This window comes from Bos grunniens, chromosome 5 (assembly GCF_055505025.1).
Source record: "Bos grunniens cultivar Pamir isolate PY7600 chromosome 5, Bosgru_T2T1.0, whole genome shotgun sequence".
NCBI lineage: Eukaryota > Metazoa > Chordata > Mammalia > Artiodactyla > Bovidae > Bos > Bos grunniens.
In genome coordinates this window covers 50,040,085-50,057,008 of record NC_141169.1, presented here as the reverse complement: position 1 = coordinate 50,057,008, position 16,924 = coordinate 50,040,085, and the positions used below count along the sequence as shown (strand labels likewise).

The 16,924-nt window shown below is 39.4% G+C and overlaps 1 protein-coding gene and 1 long non-coding RNA gene across 3 annotated transcripts in view; both read left to right on the top strand.

Moving 5' to 3' along the window:
• Positions 1-6,107, top strand: part of TBK1 (TANK binding kinase 1) — a 44,048-nt gene extending 37,941 nt beyond the window's left edge. For both annotated transcript variants that reach the window (XM_086400200.1, XM_086400201.1), the window contains 3 exons: positions 90-196; positions 420-491; positions 5,331-6,107. In XM_086400200.1, coding sequence (XP_086256326.1) covers positions 90-196; positions 420-491; positions 5,331-5,382 — 231 coding nt within the window. In that variant the 3' untranslated portion in view covers positions 5,383-6,107. The remainder of the gene's footprint in view (positions 1-89; positions 197-419; positions 492-5,330) is intronic.
• Positions 6,108-6,975: 868 nt separating this feature from the next.
• Positions 6,976-10,124, top strand: LOC147371919 (uncharacterized). Its single transcript, XR_015163850.1, has 2 exons — positions 6,976-7,100; positions 9,722-10,124. It is a non-coding gene; the product is annotated as an uncharacterized LOC147371919 (long non-coding RNA).
• The last annotated feature ends 6,800 nt before the right edge of the window (positions 10,125-16,924 follow it).

Genomic DNA, 16,924 nt, shown 5'->3' with positions numbered 1-16,924 from the left:
CTTATTAAAACCTGTAATATTTGTTCCAAGATCTGTAGTAAGTATTCTGTTCTGTGATTGATGTGGTTTTTTTGTTTTTGATGTTTTAGTTACAAGAAACTTTGCCACAGAAAATGTTCGCAGCCTCCAGTGGAATCAAACATACCATGACCCCAATTTATCCATGTTCTAACACATTAGTAGAAATGACTCTTGGGTAAGAAATTTATTATTTGGTAACTGTAATGTTTCTATTTGTTTTTATTTTGTTTTACTTGCTCTTTTATTTTGAAATGTTTTATATTTGTTAGGAATACATTTGCTAATGTTATTTAATGGCTTAGATCAATCTAGAGAACTAAACATACTGTAAATATAATCGTAGAACATTTGCTTACTTTTTTTAAGCAGAGATACTTTCATTTTTATTTTGAATATAGTATGAAGAAATTAAAGGAAGAAATGGAAGGGGTAGTTAAAGAACTTGCTGAAAATAATCATATTTTAGAAAGGTGAGTAATTAAAAAATCATTCTGCCTGGTGATTATGCAATTGAGTGCATACATACATATCTATACTTGTATCTGTCTTCCTGTATCAATAGGTTAAGCAGTGAGAAAGGAGTATTAAGTTAGAACCCTTAGGTTTTGTGAATTTCATGATACCTTTTAATGTTTGGGATTTTTTGGATAAAGAAATAATTATGATTGATTTCATTTTATAGAAGCGCTGGTTAATACTAGATTTGGTGCAAATGTAATTGCAGTTTTGGGTCATGAATGTTAAATCATAACTAGGCTCAAACACATCTTTATTAGTCAAAATGCTGCTGCTGCTAAGTCGCTTCAGTCGTGTCCAAGTCTGTGTGACCCCATAGATGGCAGCCCACCAGGCTACCCTGTCCCTGGGATTCTCCAGGCAAGAGTACTGGAGTGGTGCCATTTCCTTCTCTAATGCATGAAAGTGAAAAGTGAAAGTGAAGTCGCTCCGTCATGTCCGACTCTTAGCGACCCCATGGACTGCAGCCTACCAGGCTCCTCTGTCCATGGGATTTTCCAGGCAGGAGTCCTGGAGTGGGTTGCCATTGCCTTTTCCATGTTAGTCAAAATGCTGCTGCTACTGCGAAGTCACTTCAGTCGTGTTCGACTCTGTGTGACCCCATAGATGGTAGCCCATCCCTTGTCCCTGGGATTCTCCAGGCAAGAACACTGGAGTGGGTTGCCATTTCCTTCTCCAATGCATGAAAGTGAAAAGTGAAAGTGAAGTCGCTTAGTCGTGTCTGACCCTCAGCGACCTCATGGACTGCAGCCTTCCAGGCTCCTCTGTCCATGGGATTTTCCAGGCAAGATAGGCACCATTAAAATCAACAAATATTTACCAATGAGAGATAAGTGTGTTTATTCCTATAGCATACAAATCCATGCTTCGGGATTTGACGAACCCTTGGAAAGAATTTTCTGCTTCCTACTGGTAGCATTTTCCCTGCAAAAAGTTGTCTAGATGCTTGAAGAAGTGGTAGTCGGTTGGCAAGAGGTCAGGTGAATATGGTGGATGAGGCAAAACTTCATAGCCCAATTTGTTCAGCTTTTAAATGTTGATTGTGTGACATGCTGTTGGGCATTGTCGTGGAGAAGAATTGGGCCCTTTCTGTTAACCAGTGCTGGCTGCAGGTGTTGCAGTTTTCTGTGCATCTCATTGATTTGCTGAACACACTTCTCTCAGATGTAATGGCTTCGCCAGGATTCAGAAAGCTGTAATGATCAGTTGGGCAGCAGACCACGAGACAGTGACCATGACTTTTTTTGGGTGTAAGTTTGGCTTTGGCAAGTGCTTTGGAGCTTCTTCTTGGTCCAAACACAGACCTGGTCATCGCTGGTTGTTTATATAAAATCCATTTTTCATCCCACATCACAACCAATTGAGAAATGGTTTGTTGTTGCATAGATTAAGAGAAGATGACACTTCAAAACGACAATTTTTTTTGATTTGTGGTCAGCTCATTAGTCACCTGCCTGCCAATGCAGGAGACTTAAGAGATGTCTTAGAACCCCCTGGGTTAGGAAGATCACCTAGAAGAGGGCATGGCAACCCACTCTAGTATTCTTGATTGGAAAATCCCATGGACAGAGGAACCTGGTGGGCTCCAGTCCATGGAGTCTCAAAGAGTCAGACACAACTGAAGTGACTGAGTTCGCATGCACATGAGGTACCGACTTCTCGAGGTTTTTCACCTTTCCAGTTTGCTTCAGATGCCGAATGACCATAGAATGGTTGAGGTTGAGTTCTTTGGCAGCTTCTGGTGTATTTGTAAGAGGATCAGCTTTGATGATCCTCTCAGTTGGTCATTGTCAACTTCCAATGGCCGACCACCACGCTTCTCATTTTCAAGGTTCTCATCTCCTTTCAAAACTTGTTGAACCACCACTGCACTGTAGGTTCACTAGCAGTTCCTGGGCCAAATGTGCAACTTATGTTGCAAGTTGTCTGCTCTGCTTTATGACCCATTTTGAACTCAAATAAGAAAATAACTCAAATTTGCTTTTTGTCTAACATCATTTCCATAGTCTAAAATAAATATAAAATAAACAGCAAGTAATAAGTCATTAGCAAAAACATGTAAGGTGAGACATGCACATTAATATGATGTCTGACAACGTAACCACATTTATTTAAGAATGTATTCCAGTATCAAATGGCAAATTTCAACAGTGTAAAACCGCAATTTTGCAGCAACCTAATAGAATTCTTTGAATCAGTCAGTGAAAACAAAAATCTTTTGCATATTATTTTTCCAAACATTTTCTCATTGGAATCATCATTTTCAGTTCTGAAATCAGATTTGCTTAGCAGATGGCAGCACTCTGATAGTGTAACTCACAGAACCCTCTGCACACCTCCTTGCACGTGAGCATCATCTGTTCATTGAGTTATTGGAGGAGCTGAGTGTCTGCTTATCTCCAGAATCCTAATAGATCAAGGAGAAAAAGTTGGAAAACATATAGAGCCAATAAAGCCACTTTGTTGGCTATTTTTCTCAGATTCCTTGTCTGTGTTTCTCAGAGAAGTGAAGTCATATTTGGCTCATGAAGGAAAAGCCTTCTTTTTCCAGCCCTTAGGTGTTTCTCCAGAGTCGTCTCACCACCAAGATGTTAATGCAAGGACATCATGTTTATGTGGTGTTTTGCATACTTGAAGAGCACTTTCATGCTGTATGACCTCACTAAGCATGCATTCCAGCCTTGCATTCCAGAGTCTAGCAGATTTGTCAGTGTTCCACAGATGCTGACGTTCATACCTGAGAAGATGAACTGGAGCTGGAACCCAGCCTCCTATCTCCTCACATCATCTTCCCCCTACTAACCCTGTTCTCTCAAATAAAAGACCACACAGCTTCCTAAGGCTTGAAAAGATTAAATGTCAGGAAATCACATGATATTTGAGCTACATGCAGAAAGTTATCAGACACTTCTGTGATATCATCGGCCTTCTTAATGAATTTAATGAATCGGTAAATCAACTTTTAGCCGTATGTGATTGTAAAAATTGAAATAAAAGTCTTCATCTACTGTCTCATACTTCTCCACCCCCATAGAAGTAAACAATAGTTTGTTGTGCATGTGTATTTTATAAGAATGGAATCATTCTGTTCACACTGGTTTAGTCTTTTTTCACTTAAGGCTATATATCAAGAGCACTTTTTCATATCCATACCTATAGCTTTAGTTTTCTCATTTTCAGCGGCTGCCTGGTATTCTAGCGTATTCATCTACCATATCTATTTAGTGCATCCCTATTTATTGGGCATTTAAATTGTTTCTAATTTTTCACAATTACAAACCATGTTTCAGTGAACATAAATGTTCATATATCTCTTCATGTGCTTGTGTAAGAATTTTTGAAGGGTTGATTTCTTGAGGTTTCTAGATATGGAATTGTTGGGTCTAAGGTTATGCACATTTAAATTTTGATAAGCTTTGTTAGTTTGTTCTCTGAAAGACTTGCTTATTATCCCGTTGAATGTTACCACTTTTTCAAGTGCCAGTTTGTTTAGTAGATGTTGGTATCTTATCTTAGTTTGCATTTCTTCAGTTAATAGTGATATCAAACATCTTTTTATATGTTTCTTCTTTTTTTTTTTTTCTGTGAATTGCCTGTTAGGTTTTAAAGTCTTTTCCTATTGGTTTATAGCATCTACATAGAAATTATCTCTTTATAACTTCATAAATTTATTCAAACTAGTTTCTTCACAACTTTAGCTAAATTCTAAATTTATCCAGAAAGGCTGAAGATTAGCAAGTAGAAAAGATTATTAAAATTTTTTAACAAAATTTTATTGATATATTGAATCACTTCTGTTTTGTGAAAGAAAATCCCCACTTCCCAAAGCATGTCCAATAAGTCATGCTTTATGTGCTGGCTTGACAATTCATGGGTAACCAGACCTGGCAGAATCATAACTTAAATATTTGAGTGACCACTTAAGGATTTGTGCCAGAACAAGTAATAGAAACCAAGTCTTGTGCACTGTCTCCACATAGATACCTGTCACTTCAGATTTTTTTGTATCTAAAATCACTTGTCATCCTTCCCAACTCAGTTTCCCCTGTAATTTCCTCCTCCTCTTCCCCTTTCTTCTCCTTCCATGAACATAAATTGTTCTAGACACTAGCTCTTTTTTTTGCTTCCTTTCATCATGTTTGGTAGTCTTCCTTCAAACTGTCCCCTGTTGCCCTCATCGGCCTCGTTTAGATCTCCTTCCCTCCCTCGTGAGCCATGGCCATCATCTCCTACCTGTATGCCTGACCAGCCCTTCTCCTCTGCAAACTAATCTTCCCAAATGCTGATCTAATCATACCACATAAATTCCTGCTACCTAAAAAGTCAAATATAAATTTGTACTGAATTCAGAGAATATAATAGTCTGATGCCAGCCTAATCACCCAATTTTATTCCTCCAAATAACATTCTGTTCTAGCAGGATTCCATTCCACACTGTCCCTGACTCCCAGCTCCATATCTTTGTTTATAAATCCCATCCCAAAGAAATTACCCAACCAAAGAAATTACCCAACTCTTCCTAATGCTTTCTAGATTATGTCACTCCTCGTTTTCTCTTAAGAAGTCTTCCCAAGCCATTGAGTTGTATTTTTTCAAATATTTATAATAATACCACTGTGTTTCAAATTAGAGCAAGTGTATTTTGCTCTATTTTCAAAATAGAGCAAATTATAGTTGGTTAACTCTTTAAAAAGAATAGTTTGTTCATCTAAGAAGTATTTTATATTCTTTAAAATGTTAGAGGTCAAATAAATGAATCTTGTGAGATTGCCTTTTCTTCTTTTGTGTTTTAGGTTTGGCTCATTAACCATGGACGGTGGCCTTCGCAATGTCGACTGTCTTTAGCTTTATAAGAAGTTCGAGGCAAGTTTCAGTTTGCACAAGAAAATAATGTCGAGGCATTAAATGAATGCCTGTATAGGTGGTCTCTTGTTTCTATATTTCACTATTTGATGTGGTCATGTAAATATGTATAATATTGTAAATACATAAAAATATATAAATTTTTGGCTGCTGTTAAGATGTAATTTTACCTTTTAACATTCGTAATTATATGAGGACATTTGACCTCAGTTAGCACTTAGAAGAAAGCCATGACTGATATTCTGAGATACTGATGGTCGACTTTTCTGAGTAAGGCCAACTAAGTCATGTATCTCCGACTGCCTGCTGAAAACATTTTTTAAGTGGAACCAAAATTGGCATCCTTACAATCAGTAAAGGCTGATTGTTGACACGTTTGTAAGTGACAGAATGGTGAGATAGCTTCTGTGAGTGGAGAGCTGAGCCGAACCACTGTTGTACTAAGATCTCAGTTTTTTTGAGAAGGATAAAGTGGCATTATCCCAGTTATCCTCCTATCTGTTTAATTTCAGGTAAATTACTGAGCAAAATTTTTGAAGTGATGAATTATTAAAAACTGTTCATTTTTTATTTTGGCCATAAATGTATAATTGTCATAAAAATTTTAGGATCATTTCAACTGTTTTAGGCTGTACATTTCTTCTTTACTTTAATTCTGCTTACTATTTCATGAAGAAATATCAATAAATTTCTCGATTTTAATGTAACAGTTTGTATTTTTCTGTGTACAACAGTTTGAGAAACAAAAGTTATCTTTTGAAAAATAATGTGGATGGTAATGGTCAATTAGCCTTAGAAATTGGACGAGGGACAATTCTGTGTCTCTTCTAAACCATTGATTCCAAATTTAGTAGAAGTTCTTTCATAAACATACGCTGTACAAATCCAAAAGAGAGCCTTCTCTTTGAAAAATGTACCCAAGGTTCTAGACAAAAGAATTGTGCTCAATACGAAATTATTTTATCCCAGAAGGATTAGGTTTTGGTTTTGGTTTCTCATTTCTTAGATGATTGAAGTATGATCGTGTACAACCTGTATATCATGAAGAGACCATGTTTTAAAGAGTAAATAAATTTTGGCTACTATGGACACTGGAAAACTGAAAACGGATTAGGATGTTATTTGAAATCTCAAATTGATATTTATTGTGGTAGGGAATTTTAAGTGTCACATGTACACATTATAGAAATAAATACATGGGTAAATGACATTACTTTGATTGTGACAGTTATCACCATCAAAAATTGTTTAGTCAGAGAATGTGTGGGGCAAGGGGGTGTTTAATCTCTTATAATTTTAATTTTCCATTTGACCATCTAACATGAATGTCTTTAATTGTGTAGTTTAAAAGTTTATGTCACTGAATACTAAGTAATAATTTTACCTAAGTTATATGGTCAGTTAATATATTGGAAATTTTCATTTTTATTCAAGCACCTCTAGAAAAGAACATCAATAAACAAACCCTTGCTGTGGGGACTGTATTTGTATAACTTGTGTAAGTTGTCCTGGTAAGATCAGTTCTTATCCACGCTAATAATTGGTTAAGACTTACTGTTCTGTTCCTCATTACAGCAGCATGTAAATCAAGCACACTTGCTTTCAATAGACTACTCTCAAGAATGCATCTTCATTCAAAACACCTTATGTCAATAAATGCATAGTGACTGCTCTGCTAACCAAATTTTCAGAGTTACTATGTAAGTAAAATTAGCTTTAAAATAAGTTACATCTCTAGTTTAGTAGCTTTTTTTTTTTTTCAGTATTTGGATATATTTCCAAAAGACGGAGATTAAAAATATTAAATGTAACAAGTGAAAGAGTTGGTGGATTTAACTCTTCTTTTTTTTTTTTGGTAGTTTTTTTAAGTTGATGTACAGTAATATACAATATTATATGTTACAGATGTACAATATAGTGATTCACAGTTTTAAAGGTTATATTCCATGTGTAGTCATAAAGTAGTGGCTATATTCCTTGTTGTACAGTATATACGTTTAGCTTATTTTATACACAGTAGTTTGTAGCTCTTCATCCCCTACCGTATTTTGCCCCACTCTGCTTCTCTCTCCACACTGATAAGCACTAGTTTGTTCTCTTTATCTGTGACTCTATTTCTTTTCTTACTATATTCACTAATTTGTTGTATTTTTTAGAGTCCACATAAAAGTGATATTGTACTGTATCTGTCTTTTTCTGACTTATTTCAGTCATAAGCATAATACCCTCCAAGTCCATCCACATTGTTGCAAATGGTAAACTTTCATTCTTTCCTTATGATTGAGTAGTAGTCCATTATGTATGTATACACCACATCTTTATCCATTCGTCTCTCGGTGAACACTTAGGTTGCTTCTGTATCTTGGCAACTGTAAATAATACAGCTGTGAGTGTTGGGGTGCACATCTCTCTTCAAGTTAGTGTTTGGGGGTTTTTTGGATGTGTACCTCAGGGTAGCTTGCTGTCATATGATAGTTCTACTTTTAGTTCTGCTTTGGTTTTCCGCAGTGACTGATCAGTTTACATTCCCACCAGCAGTGTACAGGGGTTTCCTTTCTCCACATCCTCACCAACGTGTGTTATTTGTGTTCTTTTTCATGATAGCCACTCTGACAGGTGTGAGGTAGGATTTAATTCTTAATGTAAAAAAGAGATTATGGTTCTAATAGAAGAAATAGTCAAAAATGAAATAAGTGAATGTAAATTATGTGGGGAAAATAGGGATATCTTTTAGTAAATAAAGAAATTAGAGGTTAAGGAAGAAATGTGGAAAATAATCCCATCATATCTTCTAAAGCTCCCATTTCCATTATTTTGGAAATGACCAAATACTGTGTAAGTGGCTTATAGCCCTTGTTAACACTGTCAGAGTGTCTCTTATTAGATATAAAAGATCTTTTCCTCAAAATATTCCTTTAAAAAATATAATACCTACATCAGTAAGTTATCCAGAATGTGTTTTTGTTTGTTTTTCTGGGGTTTCTTTAAGCGATGAAGTTTGCTTTTTGTGGTGTTCTGTGCTGAAAGAGGTTTGTTATTTGGAATTAAGAAAGGAATTACAAATTATCAGTAGGTATAAACAGTCTCAACTGAAATGTCAGAACTTTTATTGTCCCATCAGAATCACAGCCACAACAAGAGCTAGTCTTTTTATCTTTGAACTGACTCCACTCAGAAGGGCATTTTTCACCTTGTACTTTTTGTCTCTGAGGAAGTGCTGTAGAAAAGTTACAGTTACTCAAACATTTAAAATGTGCGGGGGCAGACACTGAAAACATAAAGAAGTCTTAATGCTGTCATTTTGGGCAAGATCCACCAGCCTGCATCCTATTTTTAGGAAGAGGAGAGTATCAGAAAGTCTTACACTATGGTTTTAATTGGATTTTCTCCCCCAATTGTCACTTATAAGCAGACTCCTAAGCAAATTCATAAGAACTCATGGAAGTAGAGTAGGAAACAAAAACATCTGACTTGGAAACAGAAACTGGTAATAAAATAGTTTCCTTTTGTGGGTGTGTATAAGTCAGCTCCAAAAATGTAGCGTGTCACATAAAAAAAGCACTGTCCAAACGTTACATCAGGCTGTTTTAAGGACTAATGTATGAATAAGTTTATTTCTTTTGACATAAACAGAATGCACAAAGATCAGTTGTTAGATGTAGTTCCAGGACTGATGATGTGTGTTTATCTTTTATACACTTCTTGACTTGTAAGAATCAGTCAAATTCATTCTTTCTGCGATAGATTCCTGCCAAGGTTTAAAATACATTTCATTTTTCCGATAAAAAAATGTGCAAAACAAATGGGATCAAGGCTATGGCTTTTAGAAGTAGCTTGTTAAACACCAGCAAGTCCTGCAGACTGCCGTTGCCAATTCTGTTGGATGCTGTGTTAGTGGATACTGGTGACTTTGTCCCTGTGAGAAAGTAATTGTAATTCTTTGGAGGAGGTGGGGCAGGGGTGGTGTCTATACTTAAAAATTATCAAGTGTTGCATTAGGTTAGAGTTTCTGAAGCTTAAAACTCTTTCTTTAGAAAGAACATCTATTAATACAGTTTCTAGTTATGAGGGCTAAGGTCCAAAGGACAGACCGAAGGAATGACAGAGGAAGGGGATTTAGGGCTGACAGGTGGTCCCCAGACATATTGGCTGAGAGAGAGTTCACAGCTAAAGTGTCACATGCGGGTGTTACTGTGTTTTCCTCATCCACGCTCTCGTGGAGGGCTGTTCTGAAGCACTCAATAGTACTGGCTATGGCCATCAAAAGTGACTTTAACAAGACATTCAGAAGAATAGCCCGGCTCTTTTACTGGTTCCCCAGGTCACTAACCTGCTCAAAGAATCGGAAATCCAAGTTGCTCTGGAGCCAGGGGCGAGGTAAGATATCTGAGGCTAATGCTTCATTTGAATACATTTTTTTCTGTTAGTAAAATGGAGCCTCTCTCAAGTAGGGAGGAAAAAAAAAAGCTCTTAAAACCTTTAAAAAGTTACTTAACATGGTTTTCTGAGAGAAAATTAAGAGAAAGCAATTTGAAGATGAGATATTAAAAGCCATGAACATTTTATAATCCAGTTTTGCTCTATAGGCATTTGGGTTTGGAGACGTTTTCTAAAGAGAGATGGAGAATGCTTAGCTTTTTTTTTTTAAAAAAAAAAGGAGCTCTTATCAGTGAATCTCAATTTGCTTGTGGAATTAAAATACCTTAGAATAAGCAAAAAAAGAATAATCAAATACATTCCCCTTCTCACAGAAAATTTAAAAAGTCAATGGACCATTTTATTTCTTTGGGTCAGTTTATACAGCATATTTTAGTCAAGCATTAAGGTAAGATTTTAAAGCACCTTCTGTGTACCACTGCATTTCCGTCTGGTCCTGCCTGGCTGGAATATGAGGAGTCCTAGGACGGGGTGGAGGGAAGAGGATACCTGGCTCCTGCAGAGCCCAGCTCTCACTTTCCTAGCCTGCACCTGGGGGAGGTCTGGGAGTGCCGCTGGGAACGAGGTGAGCAGACGCTCTTCCTTCAGTGTCTCATCTTGCAGCGGACTCAAAACTTAGAGCTTTTTGACACCCATGTGGCTCTGCATGTTATATAAGAGCTTAACGTTTACCCTTTGTCTGGTAGGTAATCCAGCATAATATGATGATATGATAGAAGAGCCACCACCACATCTTCCTTTAACTGATGCAGAAATGACTGTGGGTATCTGATTAAGAACTTTACAAAATGTAGGGCCTAGTACATTTCAGTCATCTCTTTTTCCTTAAACTGATACTTCCATTCTTTTTCACTATCAAAATGTGTATAATCTAGCTTAATAGTTTAAAACTCTCAGGGGATGGGTGTGTGTGTGTGCACGTGTGAATTATACTGCAAGGAAGTTAATCTAAATTAAAAGTTATTATATCATTAATAATTATTAAGCATGTTGATGGAAATAGCACATCTAGATCAAAACCTGCCACACAAGTTCTGAATAGATGTCTGCTTCTATTTCTAGTCCTAATGGTGCATTCAAGAAAGCTAATTTTTGATCCTTGAAAGCAAAAAAAAAAAAAAAGTGTTGTAGGTTCTCCAAATGGGAGCCTAGATATATGTGTTAAATATGAATATGGTGTTTCACTCCTCTGGATTCCTGTTACTATTCCTGCTAGCTGAGAAGTATTGAGGTCATTACTGAAAAGAGGACACTGAAAAAAAAAAATGACTGATTGAAATTGGGGGTGTTGATGTAGCCTCTGGCTACATTAATGTCTTAGAATTAGACGGACCTTAAATGTCCGTGAGCCCAAGAACAAATGCAAAATTAAACAACTGGGATTTCTTAAAGAAGCGTAATAATTTGCCCAAGACACGGAGCTGAAAAGTGACATAGTCCGGGGAAGTGAATTTTGGTTTCATCTTTGCCTGAGTTTGAGCTCTTCACCGCACTTCAGAGCCCTCCTGGATCTGTTCCCCCAAATCATGAGAACATAGCCCTTCTACTTGCTGCATTGATCTCATCTCTAGAAGAGAGGGGGAGTCTGTGAAACTACGAGAAGTTCAACTTACGAAGCTTCAAATTTTTAATTTCGTACTTATAAGTGCTTTAGAAACAGCAGACCTTTTTGGAACACCAGGAGGCATGAAAGCAAGTACTTTTGGAAATGCAGTGTTTCCTGTGACATGGTTTTCTAGACAGATCCGGAAAGTTCAAAGTAGAACACCTTTGAAAATACCAAAAAGCCTATGTTACAGGATGAATCTTCTCTAGGCTCAAAACTTTCTTTTTTTGAGAGCATATAAAGTAATAATAGAAATTGCAACAAAGCTTCTGTTTCCCAGATGTCAAATCTATTATTTTCATCTCAGCTCCTGCTGGAGGACATAGGGAGAAATTGGCAAGGACCCGCCTTTAGCTTCTTTTAGTCACCAAAACACCAGCATGGTGATAGACCCATGGTAGGACATGCTCAGTGCTGTTGATGAAATGTGTGGTTAAGATGTTTTAATTCTTCATCCCACCCTCTCACCTGACCCAGCAGGCACACAAAAGAACACAAACATGCATACATACACACAGCATCTAATCAAGTCTTGTCAACGGCGATTTTAGGACTGGTCACTATCAAATGATTTGGATGATTTGTCAAGAGAATTGAGAACTCATTCATGATAATGACCAGGAGTGCCAACCCAAGAAATTAAGGGACCAGAAGTCTCCCCCTCTCCCACCCCCCAAACGATTTGGCTGTGATTTCTATAGCCATCCACCTACTTGGTTTCAGCTAATGAAGCTGGGGATTCCACAGTTTCTCTGTCCCAGGAGGGGTTTAAAATGCAACAAAACAAAACATTTACAGGACTAATCCTGAGAATCTGGTTCCCTGGGGAAGAAAGAAGAGCAAGGATTTCCTCAATTCTATCCCCTCTCACTGCTTTGAGTTGCTGAACCCCCTCTGGGAATCCAGAATAGTGTTACTTCTAGAGCAGCTACGTTTTCCAAACCCAAGGTGTCAGGCACAGGGACGTGGTGTGAAGGGATGGGAGCTGACCATTGATTGATTGCAGGGGAAAGAAAGATGCCCACGTTTTTTTCTCTGAGATCACTTCTCTGTTCATTTGCTTAAAACCACATGGGCTTCCTTGTTTGGACGCTACTGTGTAGATAAAAATGTCCCTGTAGGTCCAGAAACCCCTCTTTGCCCCCCAGGTCTGCCAGGCTTCAGCAAGTGCTCTCTCTAAAGATCAGCTCCCAAATTTGTGTATGATCCAGAGTCACTTATAGCCTAAGACCAAAGACTGAATTTGGGGATGGAAAAAGCAAGCTGCAACAAGCACAAATGTTTTTAACAAAGTGGCCTTCACCTCGGGCTGATCTGCCCACAACCCAGTTCTGAGTGGGTCAGTTGACCAGGGAGGGGCTGGAAAGCTGGTGGTGGAAGGGAGGTCCAGAGTCCCATTGGATTGCTGTTGTCACTTGCTAGCTGTTCTGGCTTCAGTCATTCTTCCTTCTTCCCTTCCTTCCTCCCATCATGCTCCCAGCTTCCCCCAGAGTGAGGTTTCTAAAGCACATGTATGCTCCCGTCACTGTCCCTCCCGAGTCACACACTGCATTGTAGCTTCCTGCTGCTTACAGTTTTGTTTTGGTTTTTTTTCTGATTCTCCTGCACCACTTATGCCCAGAACACCTCTCATGATGCTCCATGGTGTCAAGGTGCAGGGTCTAAAGAGGGCGCCAATGCTCTATTTGAGATCCGCTGACTTTTAAGGTACTGACTCCTTTGTATGCCATTCAAGGCCCAGCTCGATCCAGCCTACATAGCCAGTCCCATCTCCACATACTTCCTACATTGCATCCTCTGCAATAACTACATCAGCATCCACGTCGTGCTGATACACAGACTCAGATACCTGTAAAATTCCAGATGTGACTTAACCAAAAGGAAAGACTTCCCTTGTGGCTCAGCTGGTAAAGAATCTGCCTGCAATGTGGGAGACCTGGGTTCAATCCCTGGGTTGGGAAGATCCCCTAGAGAAGGCAATAGTTACCCACTCCAATATTCTTGCCTGGAGAATTTCATGGATAGAGGAGCCTGGCGGGCTACCCACAGTACATGGGGTTGCAAAGAGTAGGACACAACTGAATGACAAACACTTTCATTAACCAAAAGGGAAAGTATCGGGTATAAGAAAAATGGGAAATGGGGGGATTCTGGCAACCTGAAGAGCTCAGGTTCCGACTTCATCCTGTTGATCCAGTTGTTGGGCATCAGGTCTTAGAGTTTCAAAAACCTTTTTGTTCATCTGCTCATCAAACTTTATACCTGTTTCAAGATACTTGTACTTCTCTTATGGCGCTTGTTACCATCTTGTACTTTGATTGTCGTTTGTGTACATTTCTTACCTCTTCTAAACTGTTCATCTGAGAGGGACTAACCAAAAGTTCATGTCCTCCTTTTCAGAAGCTCTGAAAGCATCCTCTCCTCTTTTTCCTCCTTTTTTTCTCTCTCACTTTTTGGCAGACCTGACTAGCAAAGCTGTCCTGGGGCACAGGCATCTCTTGTCCTCATTGTCTCTTTGGAAGAGACATACACATTCTTCCACTATTTTCAGCCTTTTAAAGCCCATATACTCCGCCTGCTTGCGATCATAATGAGCTTCGGCTGTGGAATGGGGAAACAGGCTGGTAGGTGGCATCAGTGAGTGCGGGTGAGATTCTGCAGACCTAGAATTTATTTGATTCTGCCCTGAAGTTTTTCAAAGCTTACTTTTCTACTGTTATCCGTTCTGGAGTTTCTTTTCTTCTGGTAGGGTGATCAGGAACATAGAGATCTGCTGTCAGAACCGACTTGAGAATACAGATCAACTGATTCCTTGCAGCCACTGTGATGTGTAAAAGGAACAGTTGAAAGAGACATGATGTCAGCTCATTACTTCTGCCCCACAGGCTGCAAACAGCCACAAATATGACAAGCCGGGTGAACAAGGGAGGGAGGGAGGTCAGTAGTGACCTCATCCCCCCACAGCTACTCATTATTCTAATTATTCTGAGGACCACAGCCACTTCTCAGTGTGAGACCACAGGTCCTCTTACTTCAGAACGTCCTGGGGTGATTGTTAAAACTTTGCCTCCCAAACCTCCAGCCTAAGGACCCGTACTCCTGGGGGAGGGGCTGTGACGCTGCAGCTTTAACAAGCTCCCCAGGTGGTGCTCATGCTGTCTTCATCCCCGGCCTACTGAACTACACACCCCTACCTTCGGGTCTCAGTAAATCTTCCACGCTGCACTGCCGTCCACGGTCGCCATCAGAGCACAAGGACCAAGAACTTGGGTGAGGTCAGAGCCTGGCTTGGCCACATACTGGTAAGAAAACAACTTCCCCTCTCTGCCACAGCATCTTCTTTGATAATATAAGGATGATAATAACAGTACTTATTGCTTAGGATATTAAGAATTAATGCTTACAAAGTGCCAGGTTCCTGGCTCAGTAAATTGTAGCTCCATTTCCCAATCCTGGAATTCCTAAACTTCCATCATTCATAGGCCATTGTTGCAATTTTTTGCCATATTTGCATAAGCCTCTACTAGAATTCACTTAATACATATATATATTACTAAATAATATACCCATTTTACTTAGCATCATCCTAAGAAGAAATACCTGGAAAATAATTGGCTTGGTGTACTATTATATTTTTACACATTAAAATGTGTATGTGATTCAGGAAAATGTAAACTGTTCATTTCAGATACCACCATGGTAAGTCTACCTACCACCAGTGGGAAACCCTGATCAAATCCAACTTCAGTTCATGAAACAGACTCAGGTTAAGTGGGTTTTCAAAAGTCATACAGGGAGTGGTGGGCAAAGGCAGAACTAGAGGAATCCAGGTCTCCTTCTAACTAGGGCAATGCTCCTTCCTTCACATCAACCTGGTGCTTATACAGTGTTCTAAAAGATACATTGAAATGTACCGAAAATAGAACTTTCCTTCCTGAGTCTGATGTCAGTAAACAGAAAATACCCTTATACATTAAATTGGCTACAAAGGAAAGCTCTCTTTAGCCTTGAGAAGACATTGAAAGTGCAGGTTCATCTAATTTTATCCCTAATAGCCTCTAAGCGGGTGTTGGAGAACAACACACAAGACAGATGAGGCTGAGAAGCCAAGCTTCTGGGACTGACCTGTGCAGCTAGGGCTCCTGGTAATGGGGCAGACAGGCCTGTGCCTGCAGAGGGGCAGCCAGGGCAGGCTCTCCTCCCCCTCACAAGCTTGACCTCACCTAAGTTACTTGACCTTTCTGGACCTCAGTCTGTAATATTCTCATAGGATTGTTGGAAATTTTAAGTACCATCTAGGGAAAATGCTTAATACGGTGGGGGTGGGGTGCTTTTCTTGTTTGCTTTTTTTTTTTGGCTGTGCTGGGTCTTTGTTGCGCATATAGGCTTCTCTAGTTGGGCTTAGTTGCCCCATGGCATGTGGGATCTTACTTCCCCGACCAGGGATCAAACCCATGTCTCCAACACTGGAAGGTGGATTCTTAATCACTGGATCACCAGGGAAGTCTCTTGTGTGTTTTCCTAGACTGAATGATCATATGCAAAGAAATACAATTAGCCTTGAAGTCAGAGCTTGAAAGGAATAAGGTATAGAAAACCTGCTACACCTGGTGGTCAGAACTTTAGTGTCTTTCCTGATCAAGTGAGTTCATAATTCTATGTATCTTTAATACAGAATGCAGCTACTCCCCCACAGTCAAGCTTTCAGGGAGTGCAATTAAGCACCATGTTAAGCTAATTGGTAGTTCTTTGCAGGGGTTCATGTTGAAGGTGCAGTGGGTCTCTGGTTTTCATTGGGAAACCATTCATCTCCTACTTGGAGTTGATCCAAGGGTGAACACATGACCCAAGCCTGGCCAGACAGCATTTTTTAACACCCAGACATAGACATGTAAGTCCATCCAACCAGAGTCAGTCCTGGATCTTTCGATGGAACTTAGGAAATCCAGAAGCACTCTGTCTGCTAGATGCATGCCAGGAGCTGCTGACAGTCATCTTGCCGCCCTGAGAGAAGACGTTCTTGAAGATGGAGCCATCACAGACTGGAGAATGAGGAGATGGAGGTAGAGCAAGGGCCAAAGATCTCGTTTGAGACCATGGATCCAGCCACACCTGAATCTAATGTATCCTTGCACTTATAGGCAGTATCATTTGTCTGCAAAAATACAGGGAAGCCTAACCAACAGATTATTCATTCGAATTATTGCTATGACAAGAGAAGAGATAAATCTCAAGGGACTCAATTTTCGTATCTTATGGCAATCAAGCTGGGTGAGACATTTCCATTCAAGTACTATGCACATGCCCTGCTACCTGGGACCCTATACCCTTTTCTGCCAAGCCACTCCCATCTAAAGAGCTTAATCCCATAACTTCGGAGTCACCACAATCAAGATAATGAACACATCCATCACTCCCCACAACCCCCTCATGCGCCTTTATCATCCTTCCCTTTAACCCCTCCTGCCCCCACCACATAAC